We start from the raw sequence: 12250 nt of genomic DNA, 5'->3' as shown, positions 1-12250 counted from the left end.
TTGTCAGAGGGCAAACGGGCAAATTTAGCAGGGGGATCAAATACCTCCCGCCCTCACTGTATCACATGACTCCCAGGACAGGTTGAGGGGAAGACAGGTGCTGTACACCACAGTGAAAAGCTTATACCGGATTATATACCAGGGATGGGGAACCTTATTTCCTTCTGGTATCAGCAGTGAGCCAGCGGTAAATCACACTGTGGCAACTGGAGCTAATAGTTGTTAGCAAAAAAAACCCCCACCACAATCTGCACAGGAGTGCCAGGCCTAATGGGCACAGCAGCTCGTCCCCGTTAAGTATTGTTCCCATGAAGAAGTTGCTGAGACTGAAGGTCCCCACAGCTGCCAAAGTCTCTTCCGCTCAAGGGCTTTTTCCAAGCAATAGGAGACTGTGCCTGCAAGCTGCTCCATCTGCTTCAACTCTCTTCTGGTTCTGGGAGACAAGGGCGGGGGGAGGAGAGCTTGTCACAGCAGGAGGGGGAGAACCCCCCCCCCCACATGACTCTACACCAGCCCGACTCATTTGTGCCTGTTGGCCTCTCTCTTCCCATTTGCCTGCTTCAGCTTCTGCCTCTGATTCTGGACTGCTCTATACCATGGACTCTCCCAGCTCACTAAGCCCTGTTGCCTCTTCAGCTTCCAACACCTCCTTCTCCTCCCAGTCTTCTCCCTCTGGCCACTCATCGTCATCCCACCACCAATCCCTGGGCTCTGAGCCTTCTTCCCTTGGGGGTTCCCCAGCTGGTGCCTCCCGACATTCCTCTGTCCAGCTAGTCCATGGTGCCTAGCAACCTTCCGAGGGGCCGCAAGTCAGTGGTGGGTGGAGCCAGAGGCAAAACTGGGCGGAGCAACAAATGCAAATGTCACCCTTTCTCCTGTAGGTTAGTTCATCAGCATCATCAGAATTCAAGGGCCTATTCCAGCCAGGCAAAGACAAGCAAGGAAGCTATGAAGCAGGGCGTTTTTTCAGGAGGCAGTGGAAGACAGGAGTGCCTGGCGTGCTCTGGTCCATGGGGTCACGAAAAGTCGGACACGACTAAACAACAACACGAAGCAAGGCCGGTGAAGTTTGTGGCCCTGTCCTAGAAAACAGCACTTTATACAGGCCGCCCACGGTTTGCCTGGGTTAAGGGCAAGCCCAGCATTATGGTCCCATTCACACAGCTCTTATGTCAGTGACACTTCAGATTGGGGCAATGCATGTCAGTTTCACGGCTGCCCCATTCTGCTTCTGGGTTTCTTTGCAAGCGGCAGGAAACTGACACGCATCATCTAAAGGCTTTGCTTTGGCCGTGCTTCTGGAAACTCAGAACAACTCGGTGGAACCACAGTGCTCTACAGACCCTAAAAAGCAAACACTTGCTGCCCCCTTGTGGTGAGAAGGAGGACTTTCCCCCCAGACTGTTATCATCTGAGCTTTCTGTGCTCGTAATATACAGGAGGGAGACCTCTTACCTGAGGTCCAAGCAGGGTGAACTTGAGCCTGTCTGTACCAAGAGCAATTTCTCTTCCTTCAAGGCATCTCTAAAAGGAGGCAGATGCATAATTTTAAGATCAGCTTCAATGTTCACATGCTACGAATATGCCGGGTCTTGGGTTTAAAACAATTCTTCAATATTATGCAAAATTAAGAGTCGTACTCAACGAGGCCCTACATAGAGCAGACCCAATGAAATTATGAACCTAAGTTGGTCACGTTCATCCATTTCAATTGGTCTACTCTGAACAAAATCAGGATTTGGAGCAACCCTTGGTCTTAAACAGGTGTGGAGAACCTTTGGCCCAGCAAGATGTTGCTGAACTTCAACTCCCATCAGTCCCAAAAAGCATAGCTGGGGATGATGGGAACTGAAGTTCAGGAACATCTGGAAGGCCATCTGGTCTCGAATATCACAGCACAAAACCCCAAAACCTTAAGCTTTTATTTAGCAGAGTATCATTCAAACTCTTTGCTTCTGAACTCTCAACAAACCACCAGCAATCCAGACTTTGTGTTAAGTCTCAAACCTTCTCTTTTAAGAGCATGCCAGCCCAAAGAGAAGAAACACCATACTGGTCCTCACCGTATGACAGGATCCGTAGCTGCTATCCTCTCTGTAACAAGCAGGGACTCACTGTAGGTGACATCATTTAGCGCAGGCCCAGAATTGCAAGCCAATATAACCTGTGAACACACACAGAGAGGAAAGGAAAGTATCACATTGGGCCAAGTGTGAAAAGTTCAATGTACACTTCTGTATGTGAGTTGAAGTGAAGATATAAACTGTAGGAGAGCACCAGGAGGTGGGATTAACCTCCTACTCCAATAATATAGCCTCCACTAGAGCTTTCCAGTCACCAAGTGGTTCAGTATAGGATAGTTTCTTCTATCCGATCCATGAGGAGCTAAGGCAAGTTTGCTGAAATAATCTTTCCCCCCCAGTTACTTCTTCTCAAATAACTACATCAACAGTGATGAGCTAGCTTGAGGCAGTTTACCTTAGGCTGTCACCGTAATTCAACTGACCTCTGTGCCCCTAGAGAGCAGCTCCCTGACAAAGGGGAAGATGCCTAATATGATGTCTATTCCACTGTTATCTGCAAAAATTAAGGCACATTTATGAGGGGAGGCCTGTAAAAGAAAAAGAAAAGTATCATTCAGAGAAGCACCGACAGGCTGCAGGCTAAAATATGTACACGGAGTTAACAGTGCGACCCAAACCATGTCTATTCAGAAGTGAGTTCCATTGAATTCAGTGGATCTTACTCTCAGGTAAGTGGAGTTAGGACTGTAAGCAAAAAAACACTTTTGCTGGAAAGTCTATAGGCTACTCTTTCAGCTCAACAGATTCTGCCTGAGAAAATGACCTCCGTAGGAAGATGCAGTATGTCTGCCCTAGAGCAAAAGATGTCCATCGGCTGCTCCGAGTTTGCCTGTACCCCGAATTCACAAAACGTAACTGGCTGTACTTTTGAATAAATAAGGTATACTATTCATTGTATCAAATTGTAGATTTCAACGGAAGTCTCGTAAAGTTCAATGAAAAAAGCAGAAGACCCAGTGGATCAGTTCATTCTCTAGTCAGTTCATGCATAAAAGTATCTATTTCACCTGTCTGTTCAAAGAGTCCAGTAATCCACATGAAGGGCTGTTACAGTTCTACAGAATCCTTTAAGAGAGTCTAAGACAAGGATTTCCGGAATATTAGCCTTGTTTCGCCACCCTAGGCTTCATCAGTAGAACAGGCTCATATGTAATATTACAGGATAGTTGATCTTATAGCATGGTAGTGGTTGCAGTCCGTTGAAATCTACAATTTGATACAATGAATAGTATACCTTATTTATTCAGAAGTACAGCTGGTTACGTCTTGTGTGTTTATTATGTTTCACGTAACCATAGGTTTGTTGTTGTTGTGTTGTTCCTCAAATTCAACAAGCTTAAAGCTATGGCGCAGCCTGAAAGGCAGTTGGCACCCACATCACCTTCCTTTTGGCTCTATATGAAGGGATCTCCAATCCAAATCTGTGAGGGTGGGGCAGAGGTCACAACAATTAGTTGTTTTTTTTAAGGGTGTAGGCCAGTTTTCCCTCAAACTACTTGGGCCAGAGCCCCCTTGGACACCAGCACATTGCAAAATCCAGAGTTCTTTCTATGGATTCACATTTCATTTTTTTTTTTTTTAATAAATTTTTATTGGTTTTACAGCATTTTTTAAAAAGAACAAACAAACACAAAACAAAACAAACATACAAAATACTTTCAAAGATATTTTCATAAACCTCTTTTCTTGGACTTCCCCATACCCCCCCTCTCTGCATCCCAGTGTCCATATTTGAACTAGCAACTCCCAGTTGTTACTTTCTAATCTCTGTCATCTTAGTCCTCCTTTATTATCTAACCTTGTATCCCTGTACCCTGTTACTTCTAGCAACCACAACATTTTAACATTCGTTGAGTTTGTAGTAGTCCTTAAGATAGCTCTTAAATTTTTTCCATTCTTCTTCCACCATCTCTTTACGTTGGTCACGGATTCTGCCTGTCATCTCAGCCAGTGTCATATAGTCCATCACTTTCATCTGCCATTCTTCCAGAGTGGGCCACAAGATCTTTAAGGTCTTTTGGGCCTTCGTGAGAATCTCCTTATCTCGAAAGAGGGTGTCATTCATTCTCCATCTAAATTGACCGGTTATTGTGAGTTTCATCTCCATCTTCACGGCGTTATGGTCGGAGCAAGTTTTTGGGCAGATTTCCACTTTCTTAATCTTTGGAGCCAATCCACTAGTAACCCAGATTTGGTCAATTCTGGTCCAGGTCATCATTGCTTGGGAGAAGAAGGTTCCCTCTCTCTCCAGAGGGTTCCTTGTTCTCCAAATGTCTATCAAGTCCATGTTTTCTGTCATTTCGAAAAAAGTCTTGGGGAGTCTCCCTTCTTTAGTGACTGTTAGCCTTTGTGCCTTGTCCATATTAGTGGAGACCACGCCATTCATGTCTCCCATGATTATCATATTATAATCCAGATAGTCCGTCAAAGTTTCATGAAGTCCCTTAAAGAAGTCAGATTTGCCTTCATTTGGTGCATAAATTCCAACAACTAAAAGTTTTTCTCCTTGTACTTGTATCTCCACAGCCAGATATCTCCCTTGTTCATCTTTAAATATCATTTTTGGAGCCCATTTCTCCTTCACATATATTACCACTCCCCTCTTCTTAACTTTGTCTGATGAGACAAATTCTTGTCCTAACCTTTTATTTGTGAGTAATCTCCTGTGGGCTCTAGTTATGTGAGTTTCTTGTAAACATATCAAATCCAATTGTTCTCTGTTCAAAATGTGAAATACTTGTCTTCTCTTCAAAGGCCCATTCAGTCCATTACAATTCCAACTAAGGAATTGCAGAGCCATCTTGTTATTTTCTTAAGGCTCCTCCAACAGCTCCAAGTTGTTGCTCTTCTTCTGACGGTGGTGGTTTTTGTCCAAACGAGAGATTCAAGATATCCAGTGCTCTCCTCTGTTCTGCAAGTACGTCCACAGTCCCCTTCTGTAGGTCCTCCTGATATCTTGCCAGAAATTTGTCTTTATCTTGAATTGTCTTTATTTTCACTTTCTTTGCCTTGTAGTCGAATGACAGTCCTTGTGGGAATTCCCACCTGAAGCGGATCTGATTTTTCTTTAACAAAAGCACCAAATCCTTGTAGAAGTTTCTTAAGTCCAAGATATATTTTGGTATGTCTTTAAAGATCTGTACTGCTGAATTTCCAATTTGGAGGGCTTTTCCAAAGTGTAGTCCTAAAATTTTATCTCTTTCCTCCTTAGATCTGAGTGTGATCAAACAATCTCTTGGTGTCTTTCTATCTTGCTTTTTGCCGAGTCTAAAGGCAGTTGTGATTTTAAAATCGTCTTCCTCCAGGTCCCAACAATCCGCAAACTCCCGTGTCAAATATTCCACAAGGTTGTCACTTTCATTCTCCGGAATCAGTCTTAATTTTAAGTTTCTCTCTTTCCTCTGTAACTCCCACAAGGCCAAGGTTGCATCATGCTCATAGACCTTCTTGGCAAGTGGCTCTAATTTCTCCTGCGTCTCTCCAGCTGTGGCTTTGGCCTCTTCGGCAATTTGACGCGTGGTGGCATTTTCCTCGACCAATTTATTTATAGATTCTGTATTCTGGTTTAATCTTGTTGATATTTCTGTTAATTTTTGTGTGTTCTCTGAAGTCTGTTTTGTCAAAGACTCCAGAGTCTGGTTTATCTTAAGCAAAGCTTCTGTCACAGCTTCCATAGAAACGGCTGCTCCTTTGTCCTGTCCTGTTGTTCCAGCTAGTCCGGCTGTTACGCCTAAGATCGAACCTCTTCTCTTTGCTTGTTGCAGCTGCAGCTGTTGCTGTTGTTGTTGCTTGGTCTTGGCTCTTGTAGTTATCTCTTCTTGTGGCCCACTCATATGGATTCACATTTCAAAACAGTGTTTTGGTAGTCTTTGTAATGGTCTGGGCCAAGTCCTGTCTCCACTGGGCTTTTCTAAATAGGCTATTTTATGGGATTCCGTTGTTCTGTGGCTGGTGGCCAAGTGGCTGAAACGTCAACAGAGGAATCTCACAAAAAGCGGATGCTAAGCAGGGACAATGACTGAGAAGATTTTGGATTTTGTTAATGTAGAGCAAAACCCAGAGATTCTGCCATAGGTGAAGTACAAATGACTTTTTTTTTTTTTTAAAAAAAAAAGTGGCTTCCTTTCTTATACAAAGCAGCTGTTCCAGAGAGGAAATCAGAAATCTAGGGAGAATCTTGTCTATCTTCCTCTTCTAATGTCACATTGTTTGGGTTTACACTTGGTCTTACTTCATAAAATGCATGTTCAAAACCATTTTGCTTCTATATTTAGAGGTAATCATGTATTATCCTCCAAACCCCTTTTGCTCCATTTTGTTTCACTTTAGCACTTGAGTTACTGATTGCATGCAAATCAGCCTTCTTGTTTATTGTGGAATGCTGTATTCTTCTGCATCCTTCTTTTATGAAATTAACTTGTCTTAAAATAAGGAATATTAAAAGGGAGAGAGAGTCTATCAGTTTCAACGATCTGCAGCTGAAAAGGGGAGACACACACACCCCTATCTTTTGTCCAGCTGCATTATATTCAGTAGTTAAGAGTGACTGCTTGTAGCTTGTTGTAATCTGCCTTGGCACCTTGGTAAGTAGTAGCAGTAATAATAATAATAATTAATAATAATAATAATATACCTTGAGTCGTGCCAGCCATTCATTGTAGGAATCTTCAAGCCAGGGGCGTTCTGTACAATGGCACAAAAACCAACACATTATTAAAACGTTAAGGACAGGTCAATTGCTCAAGAAAATCTGAAGGGAAGCATTCTGGGCTCCTCTCTTGGCCAGAGGTCTAAAGAGCACTGGAGGCTACGACCCCTGTCCTCGAGGAACAAAGGAAGCTGCCCGAAACTTGTTGCTCCATCTAGCTCAACGCTGTCTACTACAGCGACTGGCAGCAGCTCTCTAAGATTATGGACAGGTGACATCTCCAGTCACACCTGGAGATGCTGGGGACTGATCTTGGGACCATGCTCATGCAAAGCAGAAGCTCTACTGCATGAGAAGATGCTTCACCCCCAGTGGTCCACTTAGCTCAGTATTGACTACACTGACTGGAAGCAGCTCTCCAGCATTTCAGGCAGGGGTCTCTTCCAGCCCGACTGGGAGATGCTGGGGATTGAAACTGGGACCTTTTGAATGCAAAGCAGGTACTTGGCCATTGAGCTATGGCACTTGCCAGGGCAAGAGGGAGACCAGCCTGTCCTTATCTTTTGGCCAGAGGAGCAGCTAAAAGGATGCGTGTACAAGGGTTTGAGAGCACCAGCTGTTAATGGAACAGAGACTGCCCAACCGAAGGGCTTCTGGTGTGTACAAGTTGCTTTGATTGGCCTGGGGTGGAAGGTGGGGAATTTAGCCTGTTGCAAGTCACTTTGAGAAGCAATCACTCCAAAGACAGGGGGTATTAATATTCATAGTAAATAAAATAATAGTGTACGCTTCAGGGCCACACCTGCACATTCAGAGAATGCTGAAGCTCCCGCAAGCTGGGAAAAGACCACTTGCCCACTTGCTCTAAGTAATACTTCTGGTGGCAGAACTAAGATTGGAACAAGCTTCCTTGCAGTTTAACCTTTCCCAAGACGAGCTTGATTTCGTTGGCTCGGGCAAACTCCGGACAATGGTTTGTTGTTCAATACGGTTCTACTCTAATCCGAGTGAGTTATATCCATTCATTTCAATGGGTCTGCTTGGAGTGTGACCAATGTTGGAAGTGACCCCATACTTTCAGAACAGGACACGAGGCATGGGTAGGAGTTGCTGTGGGCCACAATTTGCAGAACTTTTAAATTCTCCTGCTCACATAATTTTATTTTGTTTTTTAAGACGATGCAGCCTTCAGCACTGCCTCTCCCCATATAAACTGACCCAGATGCTGTGCTTGTTATCTGAGGCCCTTCTCTGAGAGAGGTTCGGAGGTTGACAACACGACAACGGGCCTTTTCTGTGGTGGCTCCACATTCCTGGAATGCTTTTCCCCAGAGAAGCTCACCTGGCAGGTTTGTTACATATATTTAGGTGCCAAACAAAAACATTCCTCTTTACCCAGGCTTTTGGCCTTTAAACAATCAACAATCTGTGGCCTTTTTTAAAAAAAGGAGGGGCTGTTATCATGATTTTTTGGGTGGTTGTTTTATTGATTTTTTATTATTATCACACTATGCAAATTTTAATGTACGCTGCCCTGGGATCTTTGGATAAAGGGCAGTATATAAACTGAAATTAATAATAATAATAATAATAATAATAATAATAATAATAATGTCCCAACACTGTCTGGCAGTAGTACTTCAGGGTTTCAGACAGGGGTCCAGCAACACCCCCATCCCTAGTCTAGAGGCTTTTACACAGCTATCTGCTCTTAAGGATGCTACGTGTTCGCAACCAGCCGTAGCGCCCCCACCCCCACCCCGCGATGACAGGGATGCCCCCTACCTGATACATGCCGATATCACAGAAAGATACTAAAAGGGAGAGTTTCTGCCCAATACCTTGCAGTTTTTCCTTGGCTTCCTCAAATCCAAACTGCGGCTCCGTTTCAAGAACGCTGGTTTTCAGGGAAGAGAGAGAAAGAGAAGGAAGAATGTGAATATTGGGGGTGGTGAGATGCTTGGACCAAACAGATCTGCAGCTGAACAAGGCATGTGCTACCCCTCCAGGATTTACTTATTAAGAAATAAACATCTCTCAGTAGTGAGCCCGGAAAAGAGGACAGCAGATGTACTGTGTCCAAATTTAAAAATAAAAGTGTAGAGAGACAATGAACAATAGGTCACATTTCGAGAAGGAAGAAGAGAGCCCCGCTGCAAGAAGACTGGCAGGGAGGCACATGAAAGAGTCGCCTGCAGCAGCAGACCATCAGACCACCTAGCCCAGTTTGGCCTAAATCTCAACTGGCAGCAGCTTTCCACAGTTCCGGGCAAAGGGCGGGTCTTTCCCATGACTTGCTCTCTGTAGATGATGGGAATTGAAACTGCATGCAGAGGATTATTTCCTCTGCCACTGGACCACACAACAGACACAAAACAGGAACACAGGAGGCTCCCTTATACTAGGTCAGAGCATTGGGTCCACCTGGCTCAGTAATGTCTACACTAACTAACAGTGGCTTCTCCAGGGTTACCGTCAAGAGTCCCTCCCAGCCCTACCTGCAGATGCCAGGGACTGAACCTGGGACCTTCTGCATGCGAAGCAGGGGCTCCAGCCACTGAGCTACAGTCCATCCCTAAATGAAGGTATATGACAGCTTGTGAAAGGGGCTGTGCCCTGCCAACCTCTGCCTACCCTTCACCAGCCCCACACCTGCATGCCTGCTTGCTTACATCCAGTTCAGATGGCAGCACTGGCTCCACTCCCTCTTTGCGCTTCCTGCCCTACCAGCCACTGCCAGAGTTATTTCCGCTAATATATAATCCATCCAGCCCTATTTATAGATGCCAATTTGAGAGGAAGCAGGGCTGGACTGCAATTCTTAATACTCCGTTTCATCAAATATCAGTGTGTGTGCACACACACATTTCAAAAATCAGAGAGAAAGTCCACCTCTAAGAGGAGGAGACTCCCCACTTCAGAAATATGCCTTCAGTTCATCAAGGACTTTAAAAAACAGGGACTCAGATGTGTTAGAGGGGGTGAGACTTCCTAGCATGCCCCTATCATCATCACGCTAGGGAAACAAATGCTTGATTAGTCTTACAGCTACACTAGGGTTGCCATATTTCAAAAAGTAAAAACCAAGACACCAAAAAGTTCTTGAGTTGGTTTTTTTTTTTGGAAACCCCAATGATGTTGAGCCAAATTTTTTTTTTGATTGACTTGCCTAAGATCCAGCACAAAGCGCCACCTTTTGGAAAGCCCCCTCCCCGGTGAAATTCCAGTATGGCAGCCCTAAGCTACACATACTACTAGATTCTGTATTTATCATGTCAGCAAGTTACCAACCAGGTTAAGTGCTAATGAAGTGACCTCTCATGCAATGAGGTGTGTTGGGTTTTTTTTAAGGGAATTAATCTGCCCACTTCAGTCATATGGGGAGAATTAGCCACACCCAAACACCATTAATGGAATGTAAAACGATTTGCAGATGGCAAAGCAGAAGTCATTAGCGCACTTGCTGGAAAAAGAAGAAATAAAATACAAGGGCATTCAAAGTCTTTTAAGGGGAGGTGGGGATGCAGAACTTTACAAAGACGGTTAGAACACCTACTCTGAGACTGCTTTTGCTCCCCAGTCAAAGACGTTCCCTGCAAGAAGTCCTTTCACCAGAGCGAACTGCCGCTCCTCCCAGCCTAGTGAATCCAAAGAGTCGATAACGCTCTGGTAACACTTTAGTGCGATGCCGTTTTCTTTCTGTTTTACCTGCAAGAAAGTAAGGCACAAGGTGATATGCACAGGGAGGAAGGATAAGGCTCAATTCCTTTAGAAGCGCCTTTTCCCTCCCCCCACCCCAAGCTCTCTGCTTTGTAGCCTCCAATGGGATCATTGAATAACCACAGCTGACAAGAGCATATAAAAAGAGCCATTTCTCACAGAAATTGCTAAAAATGCTCAGAGGTGGATGTTTCTAAAACCCAGCAGTAACGTCTTCATTACAAAGCAGCAATGTGAGTTTGGTGCTGGGAAAAACAATAAGTTTGACAGAATTCAGAGACGGGGTCTTTTTGGTGTTGGCTCCCTAATTATAGAAATCATGAAAAGCATTATACCTGGGCACCTGCTGTACAGGCTTTCAAATGAAACTGATTTTTGGACTGCCTGTTTTTTGGAGGGTGGGGAAGGGGTTTTGCCTATTTTGTCTGTGGTTTTTTTTTAAAAAATGTTATTTACAAAAACAGGTACCTTTCTAGTCTTACATCCCTGCATCTTGGGTTACAATTTTCAACAAAACAATTCCATCTTTTAGCAACATCTCACCTCTTTTAGGTATCTTCCCAGCACTTTCTCACTCCTAGAGTCTTGCATACATGCAGGGCATTTATTTGTACATTTACAATTGTACATTTGTACATTTACCCCATTACTCTGGACTCTTCTTTATCAACTGCTCTGGAGGGGAAATCCTCAGGGCAGGGACCTGAATCTGCAGTTTGTCTATTACTGCTCATGGGAAAGAAAAGATTTGAGAATCTAAGGGGGTTGTAAACAGCGCTAGTTGTACTCGGGAGTAAACCCAGTGATGTTAATACATCTGGCTGAGGTTCATTAGTTTCAATGAGTCTACTCTGAGTAGAACTTAGGTAAGGCTTACTTGAGCACAGCCAGAAGGTTAAGGAGGAAACACTTACCTTGGAGTAGGGATCTGGGAAGTTGAACTCATTCAAACAGTGCTCCCTTGTATCCAGCAGACTTCTAACTGTTAAGGTGCCGTAGGCACTGGGGAAGATGAAAGGGAAAGGACAGGGAGGACATAGGTCAGCTGAGAACACAGAAACCTTATACTGAATCAGACCACCGGTCTATCTAGCCCAGCACTGTATACACCTGGTCCCTACCGCCCACTAATGGGCGTTTCAGGATTCTAGGTGGGCGGTAGGGGGTTCTATGGCACAAGCTGAATCCTCCTTCCGTCGAGCACTGGTGGGCGGTGAGGAAATTTTACCATCAAGAAAGATGCATTAGTGGGCGGTAAGTATAAAAAGGTTGACTACCCCTGGTCTAGACTGACTGGCAGAGGCTCTTCAGGAATTCAGACAGGAATTCCCAGTCCTACTTGCGAGATGCCTGGGATTGAACCTGGAACCTTCTGTGTGCCACTGAGCTCTTGCCCTTCCCCTTTCTAGCCGTGCAGGGTAATTAAGGGCAACTTTTGCTCTGCTAGTTATATCCCTCTCTCATGCATCTCAAGATAATTAAGTGGCTTGCTCTGAAAAGGTATTCCATGGTTCTCTGGAATTCCCTTAGGAGTGAAGCACGCAGCCAGCACTGTTGTTTTCAACACGGGTTGAATACGTTCCTCCCTCCCTAATCTTTCCAAATTAGTCTGTTTCCTTCTGCACTTTTTACTTCTTGCTGGGTTTTTAAGAGCTTCATACTGCGTTTTATGATTGGCATCCTGCTTTATATTCCATTCTTCACTTTTTACGCTAGCTTGCTGTTCGGTTGTATCTTATTTTTACATGACACTGCGGCAGAGCTGATGGTGGTGGTTTTTTAAAGAGATCATCAGCTG

The 12250-nt window shown here is 44.4% G+C and overlaps 1 protein-coding gene across 1 annotated transcript in view; it reads right to left on the bottom strand.

Moving 5' to 3' along the window:
- PANK4 (pantothenate kinase 4 (inactive)) overlaps window positions 1–12250 on the bottom strand; it is a 28556-nt gene that overhangs the window by 1137 nt on the left and 15169 nt on the right. The window contains exons 12-18 of the mRNA XM_081201500.1: window positions 11367–11454; window positions 10289–10440; window positions 8574–8629; window positions 6718–6767; window positions 2507–2611; window positions 2064–2164; window positions 1456–1524 (exon numbers count right to left, since the gene is read on the bottom strand). Of these exons, the coding sequence (XP_081057626.1) occupies window positions 1456–1524; window positions 2064–2164; window positions 2507–2611; window positions 6718–6767; window positions 8574–8629; window positions 10289–10440; window positions 11367–11454 (621 nt within the window). The remainder of the gene's footprint in view (window positions 1–1455; window positions 1525–2063; window positions 2165–2506; window positions 2612–6717; window positions 6768–8573; window positions 8630–10288; window positions 10441–11366; window positions 11455–12250) is intronic.

Source organism: Podarcis bocagei (assembly GCF_964188305.1).
Source record: "Podarcis bocagei genome assembly, chromosome: 7".
In the NCBI taxonomy this organism is placed as follows: Eukaryota; Metazoa; Chordata; class Lepidosauria; order Squamata; family Lacertidae; genus Podarcis; species Podarcis bocagei.
Note: the sequence above shows the minus strand (reverse complement) of the source record. Positions and strands in the feature narration are given on the sequence as shown.